Genomic DNA, 23,557 nt, shown 5'->3' on the forward strand with positions numbered 1-23,557 from the left:
TGCACTGATATGGGGAGGTCTGCACTGATCGTGTGTCTGCACTGATATGGGGGGTCTGCACTGATCGTGTGTCTGCACTGATATGGGGGGGTCTGCACTGATATGGGGGGTCTGCACTGATCGTGTGTCTGCACTGAGGTATGCACTGATCGTGTGTCTGCACTGATATGGAGGGGTCTGCACTGACCATGTGTCTACACTGATATGGGGGGTCTGCACTGATTTGGGGGAGGTCTGCACTGATATGGGGGGTCTGCACTGATCGTGTGTCTGCACTGATATGGGGGAGGTCTGCACTGATATGGGGAGGTCTGCACTGATCATGTGTCTACACTGATATGGGGGGTCTGCACTGATTTGGGGGGGTCTGCACTGATCGTGTGCTTGCACTGATATGGGGAGGGGTCTGCACTGATCGTGTGTCTGCACTGATATGGGGGGGTCTGCACTGATATGGGGGGTCTGCACTGATATAGGGGAGGTCTGCACTGATATAGGGGAGGTCTGCACTGATCGTGTGTCTGCACTGATTTGGGGGGGGGGGGATCTGCACTGATATTGGGGAGGTCTGCACTGATTGTGTGTCTGCACTCATTTGGGGGGTCTGCACTGATATGGGGGGTCTGCACTGATATGTGGGGGTCTGCACTGATATGTGGGGGTCTGCACTGATATGTGGGGGGGGCTGTACTGATTTGGGGAGGTCTGCACTGATATGGGGGTGTCTGCACTGATGGGGGGGTCCAGTATGTTTGGCTGAATTTGCATCACACAGAACATCACGTGATCTGCACAGCAATGCGGTGCGAATCGCATGCAAGTCGCAACCACTGTGACCCCCACCTAATAATACTAGCAAAATGTATGTTTTTTTTTTATTAGGATTTAATGTGTCCTTATCTGTATAAATGTGATGGAGAAGACAGAAGGGTAATATTTCTATAAATATACATTATTATTGGGATTACACTCCGATCCTACAAGTGGGAGTAATCTCCCAAGTGTGATTTGTGGAGGCGTGGAAAACTGACCAGACCCCAAGCTGGCCGGCCTATTGGCAAGTCTATAATGAGGCCTATAATAAGGCTTTCCTATAGAGAATATATGTGTGTGTATAGATAGAGGGAGATTTAAACGGTGACATCATCCCGCCTCCCAGAGCCATTCACACTCTTAGCCAATCAGGACTTTTCATTTTACATCTGCCAACTGCACAGGACAAATATAAATTGTCTAATCAGATTGTAACATCTTCTTAGATTTCATGAAATCGCAGAATAAATAAAAGGAATTGGATGTTTTCCGATCATATAACATCTTTAATATAATATTTAATTTCTCTGCAGACACAGAGGACTCCGGCCTTCCTTCATAGGAGTGGTGCATTCCCCCGGGGGAGGGGGAGCTCCTATTCAGCGGCTGGTGGTGTTGAACTGGCTGTGATAATGTGCGGTGGGGTTGTTGGTGTAAACCACTTTTTCCAGGTACTCCAGGCTGGAAAAGATACAAATGACATTTAGAGAAGATCCGTCAATTGTTTTTAGAACAAAGAGCAAAGACATCACTAAATATGCCAAATAAATACAGTTATCATTCCTTGGTGTGGTCTATGACCCCCCCCCCCCCCCACCCCCGACACGTGTCTGTCTGCGACGCCCCACCCCCGACACATGTCTGTCTGCGACGCCCCACCCCCGACACGTGTCTGTCTGCGACGCCCCACCCCCGACACGTGTCTGTCTGCGACGCCCCACCCCCGACACGTGTCTGTCTGCGACGCCCCACCCCCGACACGTGTCTGTCTATGACAACCCCACCTCCAATACAGTAAATACTTAAAGGATACGTTTACGTTTGGAATAAAAAAATAAAATAAATGCACATTTCTTTTGTAGATTAAAAAAAAAATGCATTTATGATTCGCCAAATGTGAACCATTTGATCCCGCTGCTATCAATCACAGCCAGTGAGCCAATAAGAAGTAAGTAGGGGTGGATCCAAGCCCTGTCTCCGTGAATGAACATTCAGAGCAGCGGCTCTAGAGCGAGCTGCTTGCTCTGGGGGCACCCGGCAGGAGGGAGGGGCCAGGAGTGCCAGGGGGAACCAGAGAAGAGGAGGATCTGAGATTTCTCCGCCGGTTGCAGTGAAGGGAGTTGGCGTCAGTGCACCATTCAGAGCATTATCAAACAGACGGAAAGGCGCCGCTCACCAACCCAGTGCATAAGTATGTAGATGAATGTGAAGCCAGTGCAGCTTCTACCCCAGCCCAAATCGTGACACGTTTTACCCCACTCACCAGGGCTTGATCACAGACATGGGTCAAAACATGTCAGGGGAGTGTGGCTGAGGCCAACTCCCTTCACTGCAACCGGAGGAGAAATCTATGTCTCATCTTAGAGCGGTACTGCAAGTTTCATTTGGATAATTGATTCCGCTCTAAGCTGAGACTGATTTCTCTGCCGGTTGCAGTAAAGGGAGTTGGCGTCAGTGCACCATTCACCATTATCAAAGAGACAGAAAAGGCGCCGCTCACCAAGCCTGTGCATTAGTATGTAGATGAATGTGGCCTCAGCCAGTGCAGCTCCAACCCCCGCTTACCAGGGCTTGGTCACAGACACAGGGTGAAACATGTCGGGGGGGCGTGGCTGAGACCACATTTATCTACATACTAATTACACTGGGTTGGTGAGCGGCGCCTTTCCTTCTCTTTGATAATGGGGAATCAATGGTATATGGTTGTTTTACATGAGCATCACAGGTTTGAATTGGTATTTCAAGGGTCTTTTCGGTTGGTTCTTTGCCCAGATGCTTGGGTTTAGGAGTGTCTAACAGTGTACAATACATTCTGAAGGGAGTTGGCATCAGTGCATTATCAAAGAGATGGAAAGGCGCCGCTCACCAACCCAGTGCATTAGTATGTACATGAATGTGGCCTCAGCCACACCCCCTGATATGTTTCGGCCCGTGTGTGTGACCAAGCCCTGGTGAGTGGGGTGAAACATCATGGTGGTGGGGGGGGGGGGGGGATGTGGTTGGCGCTGCACTGGCTGCTGGCTGAGACTACATTGCACTGGGTTGGTGAGCAGAGCCTTTCCTTCTCTCTGATAATGCACTGAATGGTGCGCTGACGTGAACTCCCTTCACTGCACCCAGAGGAGAAATCTTTGTCTCAGCTTAGAGCGGTACTGCAACTTTCATTTGGATCATTGATTCTGCTCTAAGCTGAGACTGATTTCTCTGCCGGTTGCAGTAAAGGGAGTTGGCGTCAGTGCACCATTCACCATTATCAGAGACAGAAAAGGCGCCGCTCACCAAGCGTGTGCATTAGTATGTAGATGAATGTGGCCTCAGCCAGTGCAGCTCCAACCCCCGCTTACCAGGGCTTGGTCACAGACACAGGGTGAAACATGTCAGGGGGGGCGTGGCTGAGACCACATTTATCTACATACTAATTGCACTGGGTTGGTGAGCGGCGCCTTTCCTTCTCTTTGATAATGGGGAATCAATGGTTCATGGTTGTTTTACATGAGCATCACAGGTTTGAATTGGTATTTCGAGGGTCTTTTCGGTTGGTTCTTTGCCCAGATGCTTGGGTTTAGGAGTGTCTAACAGTGTACAATACATTCTGAAGGGAGTTGGCATCAGTGCATTATCAAAGAGATGGAAAGGCGCTGCTCACCAACCCAGTGCATTAGTATGTAGATGAATGTGGCCTCAGCCACGCTCCCCTGATATGTTTCGCCCCGTGTGTGTGACCAAGCCCTGGTGAGTGGGGTGAACATCATGGTGGTGGGGGGGGGATGTGGTTGGCTCTGCACTGGCTGCTGGCTGAGACTACATTGCACTGGGTTGGTGAGCAGAGCCTTTCCTTCTCTCTGATGATGCACTGAATGGTGCGCTGACGTGAACTCCCTTCACTGCACCCGGAGGAGAAATCTTTGTCTCAGCTTAGAGCGGTACTGCAACTTTCATTTGGATCATTGATTCTGCTCTAAGCTGAGACTGATTCCTCCGCGGTTGCAGTGAAGGGAGCTGGCGTCAGTGCATTATTCAGCGCATTATCAAAGAGAAGGAAAGGCCCGGCTCACAAACCCAGTGCATTAGTATCTAGTTGAATGTGGCCCCCCCCCTGACACGTTTTGCAAGTTTTGTTCGGATCATTGATTCCTCATTGATAGTTATGGAGCACCTCTACCCTGCTGCAATCGTGTGGACATTTGAGCCTAAAATCCTCATTTGCCTTCCACCTGCTTAGTGTGGAGCCCCCTGTATGCTGACCCTAGCACGGCTCGGTGACGGCCACTTACTGTGCCCTCTGCTCTCTGCTCAGCTGCTGGTTGTACTGATCCACCCTCTTCCTGATCTCTCGGTTCAGCTCTTCTTCCTGCTGCTCCAATGTCATTGCAGCACGAGCCGCCAGCATCCTCTGCCGGTCCCACTCCACCTCTTCCTGCTTCTTTTCCTCCTTCAGTCTCTGAGAACAGAATGAAAAAATTGTATCTGTTATTCTATAAAGCTGAACTCCAGGATGATACAATATAGTCCACATGCAAGAGACGTGTGTGTTATTACTGGAAACTTGGGGTGCTTTGTGAAAGGAGGAGCAGCACACTGATAAATTCATCTGTCACTCTGCTCTCTCCTCTTGTCAACATGCTCCTTGCACTGTAGCACCCCCAATTGGTTCCTTGTGCTGCTTCTCCCTCCCCTTCTCTGAGCTCTGCTGTCCCCATTCTGAGTTCAGATATACAGACAGGAACAGCACAAGGTAAATCCAACCACTTTCATAGCAGGCCAATTCCGGCATTCCTCTCCTACATGTACATGTAAAAATCATCATTTGTTTTTCTACAAAATTACTCAGAACCCACAAACATTAAAGCCGATCTTCAGTCATTTTTTTATCTTCCCATCTATTAAATCTTCTGCCCTTGTTCTTGTTATAACTTTGGATAGTAAAACATTTTTTTTTCTGCCAGTAAATCCCTTATACAGCCCACTTCCCTTCTCTTGTCTGGACATTGGCCTAGTCCAGTGATGGGGAACCTTGGCACCCCCCAGATGTTTTGGAACTACATTTCCCATGATGCTCCACTACACTGCAGAGTGCTTGAGCATCATGGGAAATGTAGTTCAAAAAGTTCCAGTAGTGTCAAGGTTCGCCATCACTGGTCTAGGATAATGACCAGACAAGAAACAGGAAGTGGGCTGTATAAAAGATTTACTGGCAGAAAAAAAAATGTTTTACTATCCAAAGTTATAACAACATTTCCCATGATGCTCCACTACACTGCAGAGTGCATGAGCATCATGGGAAATGTAGTTCCAAAACATCTGGGGAGTGCCAAGGTTCGCCATCACTGGCCTAGGCTTATGACATCATGCACAGCTTTCTCTCTCACTCTGGTAAGAGTTGGGGGGGGGGGTGAGTCATAAGAGGGCCAATGAGAGCTTCCGAGCTGGAGGTGTGACTCTGTGTAAATCCAGGAAGTGAACAGGCAGCAGCTTCAGCTGCCCACAGTTAAGATGGCTGCAGCCAGACTCAGTGTAGGGAGATTGCTGCAGCATATATGGCAGGTACAGAATCGCAGTGTATATAAAATATATAAAATTGTGTACATGGGAGGAGTCTGCGATACTTATGTACATGGGAGGAGCATGTGATACTTATGTACATGGGAGGAGCCTGTGATTCTTATGTACATGGGAGGAGCCTGTGATTCTTATGTACATGGGAGGAGTCTGTAATACTTATGTACATGGGAGGAGCCTGTGATACTTATGTACATGGGAGGAGCCCGTGATACTTATGTACATGGGAGGAGCCCGTGATACTTATGTACATGGGAGGAGCCCGTGATACTTATGTACATGGGAGGAGCCCGTGATACTTATTTACATTGGAGTTTTTTCATTTTTTATTTTTAGTAAATTTGGAAAGATTTCAAACAAACGTCTCTCACGTTGTCATTATGGGGGATTGTTTGTAGAATTCTGAGGAAAATAATTTAATCCATTTTGGAATAAGGTTGTAACATAACAAAATGTGGAAAAAGTGAAGCGTTGTGAATACTTTCTGGATGTACTTTATAGGGGTTATTTACGAAAAGCAAATCCACTTTGCACTGAAAGTGCACTTGGAAGAGCAGTCACTCTAAATCTAAGGGATAGATCTGAAATGAGGTGAAGCTCTGCTGATTTTATCATCCAATCGTGTGCAAGCTAAAATGCTGTTTGTTTTTATTTTCCTCGCATTGCCCCCCTCGTATCTACAGCGACTTCACTTCCAAGTGCACTTGCAGTGCAAAGTGGATTTTCCTTTAGTAAATAACCCCTTATATGTTAATGGGGTGCGACTTGTCATGGGACTTTGAACTCCCAAGTTGCATTAAAAGTCGTGGCCTAGTGAACCGAGCCTAAATCAGCTAAACAATTTTAGTAAAAGCCCTGATGTGATTGATTTTTCTGTTAGCAGTAAACTTGACAGTGATTGGTCACTCCACCTGTTTCTCCTGCTGTTGTTGCTCCTGAATCTCCAGGATGGATTTGAGCTGCTCGGGGCTCATGCCTTTCCAGCGATCCGGCACAACGCGGTGCGGCCCGTAGCAGCTAGTGGCCATGGCTGGGTTCTCCGTCAGCATGTCACCGGTCAGGTGGTTGTAGATCTCCGCAAAATTATTTTCTTCTTCCTGTTGTTTCTCCAGCTTCCTGCGCTCCGACGACTCCATGGCCTAGGGAGGTGAAACAGAGGTCGTGATAAAAGGAACCCATCTACCGCCATGCTAAATTGGCAAAACTGTATTATCCAATCCATGCAAATCAATGAATGTTGTGTTGTATGAAATTCTGCATTATAATGTAGAGACCTGCCTTGTGTCCTCGGTAGACCCCGTTGTTTAGTAATCTGACCCATATATATTGATTTGACTTCATCCAGCCCTTTCCTCCCCAGCCTGACCATTCCTTGGCTATCCCCCTTTCATCCATTGGATTTCAGTTTGTTCATGGAGGCTCAGAATTACCTAGAGCAGGGGGAGGCAACCTGGGGCTCTCCAGCTGTTGCAGAACTACAAGTCCCATCATGCCTCTGGGAGTCATTGTTACTACCAGCCTTGCAATGCCGCATGGGAAATGTAGTTACACAACAGCTGGAGGGCTGCTGGTTGCCTCCCCCTGACCTAGGGTGCTCTGTATGCAAATTCAGTCTGCCTAGGAACATCCTCTTCTCCAGACTGACAGTCACCCATCAAGGTGGTTTGATATTTGCATAACCCCTCCCAACTGATCTCGGCGTAAACAGGATTTGCTGGTTATCGGCATTCCTCTCCTCATACTGTCAGCGCTTGAGAAGAGCTGGTAAGCGGCAATCCACACAGGGGACATCTACGCTGATAATCACTAGACTTGTGCACGGAACGGAAAATTTCGTTTCGTTTCGGTTCGTTGTTATTTGTAAAATACATCATTTCGTTCTGTTATATTCGTTATGTTACGTTAATAAGTTTTTGGATAATTCGTAATTATTCGTAGAGTGTCGAATTCATTCGTTCGTATTCGTTGAAATTCACTATTTATGTATGTATAGACATTCGTGATAATGATTCGTAGTTTGGAAAGTCGTTTGTTTATTGAATCTTTTAACACACACAATGACAACGTCTCTTCTCCTCGGCTCAAATACAATACAACACCCTTCTAACTCAGTTCTCAGGAATGCACTTTGCCAGTAATCCAACCTCCGGCACAAAATTAATTCGCTGATTGGACTATAAGATTTACTTTGAGCTGACCTTTTGTTTCATTAGATCTTTAAAGAATTACTGAATCATGTCGAATTCATTCAAATTAATTTGTTATATTTCTTTCGTATTCGTTGTAATTCGTTACTTTTTTATTCGGACATTCGGATGCATCCGAATGTCCGAAAGATGCAAAATTCGGACGAATTTCGATTCGTTACGAAACAAATTGCACAAGCCTAATAATCAGGGCCCTCATTATCAGTGCAGCCCCATCAGTGCCGACTTTTAGTTCCCATCAGTGCTGCCTGTCATTGCCGCCTATTAGTGCCCATCAGTGCTGCCATTTATTGCCACCTATTAGTGTCCATCAGTGCCGCCTGTCATTGCCGCCTATTAGTGTCCATCAGTGCCACCTCATTAGTGCAGCCTTTTAGTGCCCATCAGTGCTGCCTGTCATTGCTGCCTATCAGTGCCACCTCATCAGGGCACATCAATACAGCCTTATCAGCTCTCCAAGGATTCTTCATCCTCATTGGCTGAAACAGCAGCAGGAGTCATTGGCTCCCGCCGCTGTCAATCACAGCCAGTGAGCCAATGAGGAGAAAGAGGGGGCAGGGCCAAGCCACGGCTCTGTGTGTGAATGGACTCACACAGCCGTGGCTCGTGAACAAGCCTGCTTCGGTGACCCTATTGCAAGCTGCTTGTTCTGGGGGCACTCGGCAGGAGGGAGAGGCCAAAAGCACCAGTGAGGGACCCCAGAAGAGGAGGATCGGGCTGCTTTGTGCAAAACCATTACACAGAGCAGGTAAGTATGATGTGTTTGTTATTTAAAAAGAAAAAATAGAAAGGCCTTTAATATCACTTCAATTTAATCCCTGCATTAAAGTAAAAAAAATATTCCTCGCCCCTTTATACTTACCTGAGTCCTCACTTGATCCTGCGCTGTGCCCGTCCCCATCGATGTGCCTGTCCCCATCACTGTGCCCCATCTCCAGCCCTGTGCCCCGTCTCCAGCAGCGCTGGTCTCTCTTTCTCCTCACAGGAGAGATGCAGCAGCGGAAGCTATCTACTTTTGCTCCTGTGAGGAGGAAGCGAGGGATGGGGGCTGAACTGCGCTTTGTGTGTCTATAGACAAGCACAGCCTGGCATGTGAGAAAGCCTGCAGGTTCACCCCATAGGAAGCAGCTTCTTATGGTGGCACACTGAGAAGAGGAGCCAGTGAGGGACCCCGGAAGAGGAGGTTCAGGGCCACTCTGTGCAAACCATTGAGCTATGGCATGTTTGTTATTTAAAAAAAAACAAAAAAAATCCCGAGCAGGATGCTGTGGTCTGTGTGACTTACCAGCGCTTGGTTGATGTTGGTGACGGCCATATTCACAGCCTTTAGGCATTCCTCCTCCATCTTGGTCAGATGCAGCGCTCTCTCATCCAGCTCCACCCTCTTCTTATCATATAATTCATCTGGGAAGTGCACATAGTCCAAGATCATTCATAAGCAAACACAACCATCTGTTTTAAGGACCGTTAGGCAGGACCAATTCAGGTGTTTTGCAGGCTGGCTGGTAAGTGTGCTGGGAAAACTTTTTTGTTTGTGACATGCGTTTCCCTTCTATGTGCACCTTGCTGCAAAGGCCAGTTATAGGTTGGGGTGGTTGACACTTGTTTGCCCAAACTAAGGCCAAGGAAGCCCAAGCTAAGGCCAAGGAAGTCCAAGCTAAGGCCAAGGAAGCTCAAACTAAGGGCAAGGAGGCCCAGACTAAGGCCAAGGAGGCCCAGACTAAGGCCAAGGAGGCCCAGACTAAGGCCAAGGAGGCCCAGACTAAGGCCAAGGAGGCCCAAATAAACTATTTGCTGCACTGATAGGTGAACTTGTTGTGCGCTCTGTTTTACCTGTATGTAGCCGTAGCTATACAGTGTACAGCGCCGTGTTTTTCGGCATTGAGATGAGAACTTCCCCTTCACTCCCGGAAATAAAATAGAGTCGGGCTAAATGCTGCTTTTGCCGTTTACGGTATGCTTTGTAATCTATGAATGAATACAGAACTTCCTCCGATTGGTGGAGGTGCAAAGGTGAGTAAATGATATCACATTCTCCTCCTCAGCCAGTCAGAGGAGGCTTTGTATTCATTCACAGAATACAAAGCTGTCTGTGAATGGCTGAGCAGCACTCAGCCCAATTCTATTTTGCTCCGGGAGGGGGGACAGAAAGTTCTCCTCCTACTGTTGGAACACAGAGCTGTATACTGTATCTGGCTGAGGTGGAAAGGTGAGCAAATGATATCACATTCTCCTCCTCAGCCAATCAGAGGAGGCTTTGTATTCATTCATAGAATACAAAGCTTCCTGTGAATGGCTGAGTGCCCTTCAGCCCGACAATGTTTTGTTCTGGGAGAGGGACAGGAAGTTCTCCTCCTACTGCCGGAACACAGAGCTGTATACTGTAAATGGCTGAGGTGGAAAGGTGAGCAAAGAAGATCACATTCTCCTCCTCAGCCAATCAGAGGAGGCTTTGTATTCATTCATAGAATACAAAGCTCCCTGTGAATGGCTGTTAGTGGGAATACAACGCACCCAGCAAGCGTACCTGGGTTTGGGCATCTCTCAAACTATTTAAAAAGGGACATTAAAGATGTAGTTAGGCTTTAAGCCTGGGTTCACACTTGTGCGGTGCGAGATGCTGCATGTGATTCGCACAGGAATCACACCGCATCCCTATGCACGTCACGTGCGGTTTGATATGAATTATACCTTTTGTATGGCTCAAATCGCATTGCGTCCGCACCATAATGGTTCACAACACGTTTTTTTCTCACGCTTGAGGCTGGGTTCAAACTTATGCAATGCCAAACAAGGCATTTGGTTCGCATTGCATTGCTGTGCACATTGCATGTGTTGTCTGTGCAATGCAAATTCAGCCATACAGTTTGCGTGTGTTTTCAGACCCATGCGATTCGATTCCCATCCGATTTCACAGTTCGCTCTGCTTTCTGCGAACCAATTGGGGGGGGGGGGCATTAACTTTTACATTGACACCCGCAGCGAGTGTGAACTGCCTGCGATTGCGATGCGGAAACAAGCACAAGAATTGCGGTGGTTCCCTCATCAGTGTGGACCCAGCCTGAATTGCATCACTCCCATGCGATTCTGGCAATCACACAGCATTTTGAGATCTGTTTTTCGAGGGGGGCGTCAATCTAACATTGACACGTGTGGGGGAAACGCATCGCATCGGTGTGACTGAATGTTTCCATGCATCATTCCAACTGACCGGCGTATTTTTTCTGCACCTCGCTTCTCTTCCTCTCTTCTTTCTGCTCCGACAACCACTTCCTAGAAAGCTCCGTCTGCAGCTTCCTTCTCTCCTTCTCACTCAGGTCTTCTCCGGCAAGCTTCTGTAGGCTGGCGGGCCCACAGCGAGGATCATGGTCGCCGACTCGGGCGGGCCGCTCCTTTTTCAGGGCGTCTGGGTCATACAGGTCATATTCCCTCCTGGTCCCGGGCTGCTGGTGCTGCTCTCTGAATTTCAGCACAGCTTTATCCAGATCCCGGGCGATCTGACTCTCCCTTTGTTCCAGCATCATGGCGATTTTATCGCACCGCTGTCTGTCTGCGTCTGCAATACAAGGTTCATACATCCATTTATACAAATGTCAGGACCAATAGATTGGGGGCAGTGCCCGGACAAGGTCATCTAGAGCCCAGGGGCGAAAGTGCCAGCCCCCCCCGCCAAAAAAAACAAACAAAAAAACTGAGCGCTAATCTGCATGCTTATCCCCTAAGTAATTCCCCCTCCCAGCATAAATCTTTGCCCCTACCTGGGGAGCTCAAATCCTCACTCTGTATAAAAAATAAAAATTCCCCTCCAAGTACAAAATCCCCCCCCCCCCCCCCCCATTCCAAATCCCCTCTCCCAATCCACCATCCCAGTCTTAGTCCGTAGGGTTCAATATTGAGTTGGCCCACCCTTTGCAGCTATAACAGCTTCAACTCTTCTGGGAAGGCCGTCCACAAGGTTTAGGAGGGTGTCTATGGGAATGTTTGACCATTCTTCCAGAAGAGCATTTGTGAGGTCAGGCACAGATGTTGGACGAGAAGGCCTGGCTCCCAGTCTCCACTCTAATCCATCCCAAAGGTGTTCTGTCGGGTTTAGGTCAGGACTCTGTGCAGGCCAGTCAAGTTCCTCCACCCCAAACTCGCTCATCCATGTCTTTATGGACCTTGCTTTGTGCAAATCATTTGGTGGTGGTGGGGGGGGGAATTATGGTGTGGGGTTGTTTTTAGGGGGTTGGGTTTGGCCCCTTAGTTCCTGTGAAGGGAACTCTTAAGGCGTCAGCATACCAAGACATTTTGGACAATTTCATGCTCCCAACTTTGTGGGAACAGTTTAGTGATGACCCCCCCCCCCCCAATTGTCCCTATTAGCACAGCCCCCCCCCCCCCCCCAAAGAAAATATATTTTCCCACTACCATATTACTTTTGTAGCGCAAACCCCTCAAATTCCCCTTCCCTCCTAGTACATATAACCCCCAATCATCCCTATTAGCATCAATCCCCCCTCCAAAAATATATTTTTCCTTCACCCATATTACTTCTATAGCACAAACCCCTCAAATTCCCCTTCCATAATAAATTCCCCTCCCCAATCCCCTATCCTAGCACGTCCCCCCACATAGTTCCCCTTCTAGTACATATACCCCCCAATCATCCCTATTAGCACAAATCCCCCCTCCAAAAATATATTTTCCCTTTACCCCCCCCCCCCCCCCCTCAGCACAAGTTCTCTTCCCCCACCCCCCACCTCACATGACACCACAATGCCCAGGGCAGCTGCCCCTCCTGCCCACCCCTGGTCCTGGCCCTGATCGGGGGGTCTCCAAACTACGGCCCGGGGGCCACATGCAGCCCACATGCAAGGTTTTATCCAGCCTGCAGCTTATATGCACAGTCTCTGCTTCTTACCCTTCTTACAGCAAGCAGCAGGGGGGGGGGGGGGGCTGTGATGGGGAAACTAATATATGGGGGGGGGGGCTGACTTTCAATAAACACCTATCCTGATGGGGACACTGATGTAAGGGGGGACTCTGATGGGCACAAGGATGTAAGGGGGACTCTGATGGGGACACGGATGTAAGGGGGAACTCTAATAGGGCCCCCGAGGTAAGAGGGAACTTTGATGGGGACACGGATGTAAGGGGGAACTCTGATGGGGACCCTGTATGGCTCACACTTATTGGCATTTCTTTGCTCCCAGGTTCATACTATGAATCTCACAGAAAGTGCACCTCATTCTTGTGTAATTCAAATGCGTTTCAGTGTGGAACGGGCTCACATCACACTAAAGTGATGTGATGCACCAATATTAGAAACACACTGCAACCAATCAGGTGCTGGGAGAGGCTCTGTGTTTGGGGTGCGTTGTACAGACATCACACATCCATCTCTTTATGGACCTTGCTTTGGGCACTGGTGCGCAGTCATGTTGGAACAGGAAGGGGTCATCACTAAACTGTTCCCACAAAGTTGGGAGCATGAAATTGTCCAAAATGTCTTGTATGCTGACGCCTTAAGAGTTCCCTTCACAGGAACTAAGGGGCCAAACCCAACCCCCTAAAAACAACCCCACACCATAATTCCCCCCCCCCCCTCCACCAAATGATTTGCACAAAGCAAGGTCCATAAAGACATGGATGAACGAGTTTGGGGTGGAGGAACTTGACTGGCCTGCACAGAGTCCTGACCTAAACCCGATAAAACACCTTTGGGATGGATTAGAGTGGAGACTGCGAGCCAGACCTTCTCGTCCAACATCTGTGCCTGACCTCACAAATGCTCTTCTGGAAGAATGGTCAAACATTCCCATAGACACATTCCTAAACCTTGTGGACGGCCTTCCCAGAAGAGTTGAAGCTGTTATAGCTGCAAAGGGTGGGCCAACTCAATATTGAACCCTACGGACTAAGACTGGGATGCCATTAAAATGCATGTGCGTGTAAAGGCAGGCATCCCAATATTTTTGACAATATAGTGTATATAGACTCCACCACATGGAGATATCTTCAATATCAATCTGTCAATGGTTGGGCTCCAACGCATTTCAACTCATAAAGAGTCTTCATCAGGGAGGTTAAACAATATTGAGCCCTACAGACTAAGATTGGGATGCCATTAAAGTTCATTTGCGTGTAAAGGCAGGTGTCCCAATACTTTTGGTAATATAGCGTGGATATCTATATCTATATATATATATATATATATATATATATATATATATATATATATAAAAAATCACCAACAACATAAATCTTCACCTATTTTATTATTATTTATTAATAAAACTATTAAAATAATAATAATAAATAAATAATAAAATTAATATTCACTGCGATGCCATTATTCCTCAATGGCACCCCCAAATGCGTATTTTTTTAAATTTTTTGTTGCCGCGATTTTCATGGGACAAATTGTGGCAAAAAATTGCGCAAACAAAACCGTAGGACGCGCGTCACGTAGAAGTTCTGGAACGTCTATAGGGGGAAGCAAGTCCTGCGATTTTGTTTGACGCGCTCCCGTCACGTCCTGTCTTGGCAAAAAAAAAAAAAAAACGCACTGCGTTTTGGGGGTGTCAATCGAGAAATATGGCATCGCAAACACTCGCGATTCAGAATAAAATGGCAAAACCGAGTGGCGCGTTCTGCAAAGACATTATTTCTCAATGGTACCCCCAAACGCGGTGCGTCAAATTGACGCAAAAGTGTCGCAATAAAAAAATAAAAAATAAGAAATAAAAAAGCACGTCCCATAAAAGTTCTGGAAACTTCTTTTTGGGCGACACACGCCCCCGCGATTCAGAATAGCAGCAAAACCGCGTGACACGTTTTACAACGCCATTATTTCTCAATTGTCACCCCCAAACGCTTTTTTTTTGCCGCCATTTTCGCACGTCAAATTGGCGCAAAAATGGCTCAAACAAAATCCTAGGACGCATGTCACGTAAAAGTTCTGGAACATCTCGAGGGGCGGGGGAAACGTGCGTCCCTGGTGAAACAGAATAGCACCAAATCGTGTTCAATGCCCCTCGTTTTTTTGCGTGACAAATTTGCCGCAAAAATTTGTGTGACGCATGTCACGCAAAAGTTCCGTAACTTCTTTTGGCGGGGGAGACACGTCCCCTCCGCAATTCAGAATCACGGTAAAAAAAAATGTGTGGTGTGTTTTGCGATGCTATCGAAGAAATATGACATTGCAAAATGCGTTGCGCGTTTTTTTCGGCGATTCTGATTTTCTGAATCCGCCCCGCCATTTCGGAAAAGAACGGCCAGGTGTGAATGGAGCCGAATGGAGGGCGACGTCAACCTGACCAACATTCTTTGAAAAGTGATTCAGACCGGATTGCTTTTCGGAACTTCTTGCAAGCTGAAGTTTCCCCTGTAATTTTTCTAATAGAGTAATTCCTACATTATCAGCTCCATCGAGCGGCCAAAATTCGGTATAGGGTTCGGAAATATTGAATATACTGCATTTGGCCACTAGATGGCGCTGATTATATAGGAATGAATCTATTGGAAAAATTACGGGGACATTTAAACTGGCTTGTACAAATGTTTCTGACGTTCGTCCAGCAAATGTTTATAAACAGACCCCCCTCAGTGTTAGAGGAAAGCTGCTGATTGGCCCGCTGAGCGTACGAACATGGAAGGCTCACCGAAGGCTTGGTCCCGTGCTCTCTCCAGTCTCTCCATCGCCTTCCGTTCTTCCATCTGTCTCTCCAGCATGGGAACGTCCACCTACACAGGGCACAGCGGGTGTAAAAAGGTATCAGATGGCAGGGGGGGGGGGGCATAATTCAGAAGGAGAAGGAGCCAACCTACCCCAATCGTCCGGACTTTAGCGTTGAAGATACGGCTTTGCCTTTGCTGTTCCATATTTCGTCTCCTTTCTATGGCTGCTGCTCCTTTAGGATCTGCGGGGAGGTCCAGCTTATACATGGCTGCAGGAAGAGAGGCGGAGCCCTGAGGAGGATATTTATAGAGACTTCCAATCAGCGGGTCACATGACGTCTATATTTCTCCTCACTTCCTATTTCCCGAGACACAGCAGGAAGTGGGATGGAATCTACCAAAGTGAGGGAAGGGGGGTCTCCCCGCAAAACTGTCATCAACCCCTTTCATGTTTTTATTGCTTCCTGTGCCCCCCCTCCCCCACTGAGAGTGAAAGAAATGATGGAACAGGAAGAGAGGGGAAATCGTCTAATGGGGACTGGTGACAACCAGGGATTCCCTCCTATTTCCTTTTTATGCTAAAGAGCAGGAAGTAAAGGGAAATGTTCAAATGGGAACACTGATTCTGGGATAGCCTCACTTTGGAGGGATTTCTTCTCACTTCCTGTTTTGGTTATGGGACAGGAAGTGAAGGAAAATCTTCAAATGGGGACACTGATTCTGGGATAGCCTCACTTTGGAGGGATTTCCTTTCACTTCCTGTTTTGGCTATGGGACAGGAAGTAAAGGAAAATCTCCCCTAATGAGATACAGATAGATGGGAAAAAAAAGACAGGGGCTCTAACACCCCCTTACTCTATCCAAAATGAACTAATTGACAGCTGTCCCTGAAACAGGTGTCCCCATTGGAAGATTTACCTTCATCTCTTGTTGGAGAGGGATTTGAACCCTTTTCAGGTTTTTGAAAGAGAGAAAATCCCAGATTTTGGGTTGTCAGCAGCAATACAAGGGAAGTCTTCCAATCGGGACATTACCAGTAGCTCTGGTGACAACCAAGGATTGTCTCATTTTCCTCTCACTTCCTGTTTTGGCTGCTGGACTGGAAGTAAAGGAAAATCCTCCAATGGGGACACTGGCTTTGGGGGTTCCTTTACTTTGGAGGTATTTCCTCACACTTCCTCTTTTGGCGATAGAGCAGGAAGTGAAGGAAAATCTTCCAATGGGGACGGGTTATGGAATTCCCCCACTTTGGATGGATTTCCTTTCACTTCCTGTTTTAGCTACGGTACAGGAAGTGAAGGGAAATCTTCCAATGGGGACACAGGTTCTGGAATTCCCCCACTTTGGATGGATTTCCTCTCACTTTCTGTTTTAGCTATGGTACAGGAAGGGAAGGGAAATCTTTCCATGGTCTGGGATGGCCTTACTTTGAAAGGAATTTCCTCTCATTTCCTGCATTGGCTATGGGACAGGAAGTGAAGGAAAATCTTCAAATGGGGATGCTAATTCTGAGATTCCCTCACTTTGGAGGGATTTCCTCTCACTTCCTGTTGTGTCACAGGGACAGGAAATAAAAGAAAATCTCCCCAATGGGACACAGTTACAAAAAAAAAAAGCTGGCAGAGGTTCTAACCCTCTTATTCAATGGAAACACATTAACACTTCTAGATGTCTCCCTAAAATTCTGCAAACCTTCACTTCCTGAGTTCAGTTTCACTTTACCTTGCAGGTGCCCCCAAAAAGATGTCAAGAGATGAATAATAAAGTATAAAGCTTTTTTTTTTTTTTTTAGTTTAGAATGGAGTAGCGAAGGGATTATAACCCCCGCCAGGCTATTTAGTTATTTATTTCACTGTGTCCCATTTGGGGATATTTCTCTTCACTTCCTGTCCCCGAGACACAACAGGAAATTAGATGAAATCTCCCAAAGAGAGGAGTTAGGTGTACAGAAACAGTGGGATTTTCCCCCCTCGCCTATTGGAGGGGGATTAGAACCATTCTGATTTAAAGTAAACAAAAATCCCACATTTTGGGTTGTCACCAGAACAGGAACGGGGGGTGGGATCTTCCAATGGGGGGACATTGGTTCTGGTGACAACCAGGGATTACCTCACTTTCCCCTACAATCCCCGTTTTGGCCTTTGGGACAGGAAGTATTGGGAAATCTCCCCAGAATGTGAAACACGAGGAATTATGAGATTTTGGGTTGTCACCAGAACAGGAACTGAGTGGGGGGGGGGGCATCTTCCAATGGGGGGACATTGGTTCTGGTGACCACCAGGGATTACCTCACTTTCCCTTACACTTCCTGTTTTGGCCTTTGGGACAGGAATTATTGGGAAATCTCCCCAGAATGTGAAACGCGAGGAATGATGGGATTTTGGGTTGTCACCAGAACACTAGTTCTGGCATTCCCTCAGATTTTCTCTCACTTCCTTCTTTGGCCTTTGGCACAGGAAGTATAGGAAAACCTCCCCAAGGGGGACACAGATGGCTAAATGAGCCTGACAGGGGTTCTAACCCTCTCTTATTCTTTCTTCTTCTTCACCCCCAAGGGATTCCAATAATTTGCAGGGATTTCCCCTCACTTCCTGTTTTGGCTATGGGACAGGATTTGACAGGGAAATCTGCCCAATGGGGGACACCAATGGAAACAAATAAACTTTTGCCTACCGTTCTACTTTCTGGTGACAACTGCTTTGGAGGGATTTCCCCTCACTTCCTGCTGTGACTGTGGGTAATATCCCCAATGGGGACACTTGTTCTAGGATTCTTTCACTTTGCAGAGTTTCCTTCTCACTTCCTATTGTGACTGTGGGACAGGAAGTGATGGGTTTTCTCCCCAATGGAGACACAGATGTCAAAAAATAGGCAAACGTTTATTCTACTTTCTGGTGACAACTGCTTTGGAAGAATTTCCCCTCACTTCCTGTTGTGACTGTGGTACAGGGAGTGAAGGGAAATCTTTCAATGGGGACACAGATGGTAAAAAATAAACATTTCCCTATAGTTCTATTTTATGGTGACAATTGCTTTGGATGGATTACCCCTCACTTCCTGTTGTGACTGTGGGACAGGAAGTGAAGGAAAATCTTCCAATGGGGACACTAGATCTGGCATTCCTTCACTTTGCAGAGTTTACTCTCTAATTTCCTGTTGTGTCTATGGGACACGAAGTGAAGGAAAATCTCCCCAAGGGGGACACAGATGGCAAAAAAATAAACATTTGCCTATAGTTCTACTTTCTGGTGACAACCGCTTTGGAGGAATTTCCCCTCACTTCCTGATGTGACTGTGGGACAGGAAGCGAAAAGCAATCTCTCCAATGGGGACACTAGTTCTGGGGTCCCTTCACTTTGCAGAGTTTTCCCTCTCACTTCCTGTTGTGACTGTGGGACAGGAAGTGATGGGTTTTCTTCCCAATGGGGACACACATGGCAAAAAAATAGGCAAAAGTTTATTGTTCTACTTTCTGGTGACAACTGCTTTGGAGGAATTTCCCCTCACTTCCTATTGTGACCGTGGGACAGGAAGTGAAGGGCAATTTCCCCAATGGGGACACTAGTTCTGGGATTCCTTCACTTTGCAGAGTTTTCCCTCACTTCCCGTTGTGACTGTGGGACAGGGAGTGAAGGGAAATCTTCCAATGGGGACACTCGTTCTGGGATCCCTTCACTTTGCAGAGTTTTCCCTCACTTCCTGTTGTGACTGTGGCACAGGAAGTGATGGGAAATCTTCCAACGGGGACACTAGTTCTGGGATCCCTTCACTTTGCAGAGTTTTCCCTCTCATTTCCTGTTGTGTCTGTGGGAAAGGAAGTGAAGAAAAATCTCCCCAATGGGTACACAGATGGCAAAAAAATTAACTTTTGCCTATTGTTCTACTTTCTGGTGACAGCTGCTTTGGAGGAATTTCCCTTCACTTTCTGTTGTATCCATGGGACAGGAAGTGAAGAGCAATCTCCGAAATGGGGACACAAGTTCTGGGATTACTTCACTTTGAAGAGTTTTCCCTCTCACTTCCTGTTGTGACTGTGAGACAGGAAGTGAAGGAAAATCTCCCCAATGGGAACACTAGTTCTGGGATCCCTTGACATTGTAGTTTTCCCTCTCATTTCCTTTTGTGTCTATGGGACAGGAAGTGAAGGGCAGTCTCCTCAATTGGGACACTAGTTCTAGGATCCCTTCACTTTGCAGAGTTTTTCCTCTCACTTCCTGTTGTGACTGTGGGACAGGAAGTGATGGGAAATCGCCCCAATGGGGACACAGATGCCAAAAAACAACAACATTTGCCTATTGTTATACTTTCTGGTGACAACTGCTTTGAAGGGATTTCCCCTCACTTCCTGTTGTGACTGTGGGACAGGAAGTGAAGGGAAATATCCCCACTGCGGACACAGACCAGGCTCTAGTCCTCCCTTATTCTATCCATAAAGAAAATAAAAGTTTTGCCTTTAGTCTCTCTATGTGGGATGGTGGAAGTGGAGATCACTGAGCATGCGCTGTACAATCTCTATCATTCTATATTATAAATCATGAAGATCTCATCACTAACCTGCAGTCCCTCTGCTGTCCTGGGCACAACAAATGGTCACCATGGGGACAGACTCAACCATTCCTGGACTCCCTATAAAAGAAGGGGGGAGTGGCCTGTCTTTTATCTTTATTTGTCATAGTTCTATAAGAAAGGGTCATGTCAGATGTGAGTTATCTCCTTTATTACCATCACACGAAGCTCCTCTGTACAGAATAAAGGGCACACAGCGCTATAAGAAGGGAAAACGTCGCTAATGTAAATATGGACACCCCTATGTGTCAGGAATGGAAGAGCCCAGTAAGTGGGGGAGGAGCTACGGGCAGACGTCATCCATGCGGCTCTGTAGAAACGCCTCTGTGCTCGGATCACCGTACATCGTACACTGAGCTGTGATACAATACATGGCTGAATGAAAGGAGCAAGTGTGATGGGTGGAAACAGGCACCGTGATGGACAGCTCCTGGGGGTTCTTCCAGGGTGTCCGTGCAAACAGGCACAGTTATAGACAGCTCCTAGGGGTCCTTCCAGGGTTTTTATGTAAACAGGCACATTGATGGACAGTTCCTAGGGGTCCTTCCAGGGTGTCTATGTAAACAGGCAGAGGGATAGCCAGCTCCTATGAGTCCATGTAAACAGGCACAGTAATGGACAGCTCCTAGGGGTCCTTCCAGGGTGTCTGTGCAAACAGGCACAGTTATAGTCAGCTCCTAGGGGTCCTTCCAGGGTGTCTATGTAAACAGGCATATTGATGGACAGCTCTTAGGGGTCCTTCCAGGGTGCCTGTGTAAACGGGCACAGTGAAGGACAGCTCCTAGGGTCCTTCCAGGGTTTCTATGTAAACAGGCACAGTAATAGTCAGCTCCTAGGGGTCCTTCCAGGGTGTCCGTGTACACAGGCACAGTAATAGACAGCTCCTAGGGGTCCTTCCAGGGTTTTCGTGTACACAGGCACAGTGATGGACAGCCACTAAGGGTCCTTACAATCAGGACTTGTTTCCATGACAACAGTGTAACTTTCTCACCAACATGGAGATAGTGAGATGAAGTTGGATACATCAGAGGAGTCACCGGATATCATGTGAGGAGCCGTGTGATGTGTGGAGACAGCATACTCCAGGTGTGGCCGGACCAGAGTCTTGTAGAGCGGGAGAATTATCGTTTTATCTCTGGAGTTGATCCCCTTTTTAATGCCAATATTCAGTTTGCTTTGTTAGCAGCAGCTTGGCATTGCATGCCATTTGCTGAGCCTATCGTCTACTAGGACCCCCAGGTCCTTTTCCATCCTAGATCCCCCCCAGAGGTTCTCCCCTCAGTGTATAGATTGCATTCATATTTTTGCCACCCAAATCCATTATTCTACATTGAACCTCATTTGCCATGTAGTTGCCCCTCCGCCCATTCATTTGTTCAGATCTTCCTGCAAGGTTTCCACATCCTGCAGATATTGCCCGGCTTAGCTTGGTATCGTCCGCAAATACAGAGACTGAGCTGTTTACCCCATCCTCCAGGTCATTTATGAACAAATTAAATAGGGTTGGTCCCAGCACAGAACCCTGGGGGACCCCACTTCCCACCCCGACCATTCAGAGTACTCCCCATTTATCACCACCCTCTAAACTCGCCCTTGTAGTCAGTTTTCAATCCATGTCCTCACCCTATGGTCCATGCCAACCGACCTTACCTTTTACCTTAAACTTTTATAGGGAACTGTGTCAAATGCTTTTGGAAAATCCAGATACACCACGTCTACGGACCTTCCTTTATCCAGATACACCACGTCTACGGACCTTCCTTTATCCAGATACACCACGTCTACGGACCTTCCTTTATCCAGATACACCACGTCTACGGACCTTCCTTTATCCAGATACACCACGTCTACGAGCCTTCCTTTACCTAGATACACCACGTCTACGAGCCTTCCTTTACCTAGATACACCACGTCTACGAGCCTTCCTTTACCTAGATACACCACGTCTTACGAGCCTTCCTTTACCTAGATACACCACGTCTACGAGCCTTCCTTTACCTAGATACACCACGTCTACGAGCCTTCCTTTACCTAGATACACCACGTCTACGAGCCTTCCTTTACCTAGATACACCACGTCTACGAGCCTTCCTTTACCTAGATACACCACGTCTACGAGCCTTCCTTTACCTAGATACACCACGTCTACGAGCCTTCCTTTACCTAGATACACCACGTCTACGAGCCTTCCTTTACCTAGATACACCACGTCTACGAGCCTTTCTTTACCTAGATACACCACGTCTACGAGCCTTCCTTTACCTAGATACACCACGTCTACGAGCCTTCCTTTACCTAGATACATCACGTCTACGAGCCTTCCTTTACCTAGATACACCACTTCTACGAGCCTTCCTTTACCTAGATACACCACGTCTACGAGCCTTCCTTTACCTAGATACACCACGTCTACGAGCCTTCCTTTACCTAGATACACCACGTCTACGAGCCTTCCTTTACCTAGATACACCACGTCTACGAGCCTTCCTTTACCTAGATACACCACGTCTACGAGCCTTCCTTTACCTAGATACACCACGTCTACGGACCTTCCTTTATCCAGATACACCACGTCTACGGACCTTCCTTTATCCAGATACACCACGTCTACGAGCCTTCCTTTACCTAGATACACCACGTCTACGAGCCTTCCTTTACCTAGATACACCACGTCTACGAGCCTTCCTTTACCTAGATACACCACGTCTTACGAGCCTTCCTTTACCTAGATACACCACGTCTACGAGCCTTCCTTTACCTAGATACACCACGTCTACGAGCCTTCCTTTACCTAGATACACCACGTCTACGAGCCTTCCTTTACCTAGATACACCACGTCTACGAGCCTTCCTTTACCTAGATACACCACGTCTACGAGCCTTCCTTTACCTAGATACACCACGTCTACGAGCCTTCCTTTACCTAGATACACCACGTCTACGAGCCTTCCTTTACCTAGATACACCACGTCTACGAGCCTTTCTTTACCTAGATACACCACGTCTACGAGCCTTCCTTTACCTAGATACACCACGTCTACGAGCCTTCCTTTACCTAGATACATCACGTCTACGAGCCTTCCTTTACCTAGATACACCACTTCTACGAGCCTTCCTTTACCTAGATACACCACGTCTACGAGCCTTCCTTTACCTAGATACACCACGTCTACGAGCCTTCCTTTACCTAGATACACCACGTCTACGAGCCTTTCTTTACCTAGATACACCACGTCTACGAGCCTTCCTTTACCTAGATACACCACGTCTACGAGCCTTCCTTTACCTAGATACATCACGTCTACGAGCCTTCCTTTACCTAGATACACCACTTCTACGAGCCTTCCTTTACCTAGATACACCACGTCTACGAGCCTTCCTTTACCTAGATACACCACGTCTACGAGCCTTCCTTTACCTAGATACACCACGTCTACGAGCCTTCCTTTACCTAGATACACCACGTCTACGAGCCTTCCTTTACCTAGATACACCACGTCTACGAGCCTTCCTTTACCTAGATACACCAC

At 47.3% G+C, this 23,557-nt stretch overlaps 2 protein-coding genes across 7 annotated transcripts in view; one reads left to right on the plus strand and one right to left on the minus strand.

The window, feature by feature from the left end:
- TTC16 (tetratricopeptide repeat domain 16) overlaps positions 1-23,557 on the plus strand; it is a 121,057-nt gene that overhangs the window by 651 nt on the left and 96,849 nt on the right. Inside the window, exon 1 of one of the 5 annotated variants that reach the window (XM_077471545.1) lies at positions 20,341-21,113. The exons of 1 other annotated variant lie outside the window; for it this stretch is intronic. The gene's annotated coding sequence lies outside the window, so the exon portion shown is untranslated. Of the gene's footprint in view, positions 1-20,340; positions 21,114-23,557 lie in introns of those variants that run through there. 3 more of the 5 variants (XM_077471345.1, XR_013270643.1, XM_077471393.1) reach the window with 3 other exon arrangements.
- On the minus strand, positions 1,299-20,162 carry LOC143962271 (RIB43A-like with coiled-coils protein 2). Of its 2 annotated transcripts, none has more exons than XM_077471666.1 (8): positions 20,016-20,162; positions 15,612-15,752; positions 15,446-15,527; positions 11,011-11,355; positions 9,085-9,203; positions 6,504-6,731; positions 4,308-4,474; positions 1,299-1,494 (listed from the first exon to the last, which is right to left on the minus strand). In XM_077471666.1, the coding sequence occupies exons 2-8, from the start codon at positions 15,726-15,728 to the stop codon at positions 1,413-1,415; spliced, it is 1,140 nt and encodes a 379-aa protein (XP_077327792.1). In that variant the 5' UTR covers positions 15,729-15,752; positions 20,016-20,162; the 3' UTR covers positions 1,299-1,412. The 2 variants fall into 2 exon arrangements, with proteins under 2 accessions (XP_077327792.1, XP_077327736.1); XM_077471610.1 differs by having other exon boundaries at positions 15,612-15,730; positions 20,016-20,139.

This window comes from Lithobates pipiens, unplaced genomic scaffold (genome assembly GCF_037356315.1).
Source record: "Lithobates pipiens isolate NorthernLeopardFrog02 unplaced genomic scaffold, aLitPip1_a1.2 Scaffold_1, whole genome shotgun sequence".
Taxonomy (NCBI): domain Eukaryota; kingdom Metazoa; phylum Chordata; class Amphibia; order Anura; family Ranidae; genus Lithobates; species Lithobates pipiens.

Bases quoted from the DNA above. Each gene is read 5' to 3' on its own strand.
- LOC143962271 (XM_077471610.1), bottom strand. From the start codon at position 20,076: ATGGTTGAGTCTGTCCCCATGGTGACCATTTGTTGTGCCCAGGACAGC. The intron at 11,356-15,445 runs GTGAGCCTTCCA...CTTGTATTGCAG, and splicing joins AGCACGGGACCAAGCCTTCG to ACGCAGACAGACAGCGGTGC. The intron at 1,495-4,307 runs GTAAGTGGCCGT...TATCTTTTCCAG, and splicing joins AGCAGAGAGCAGAGGGCACA to CCTGGAGTACCTGGAAAAAG.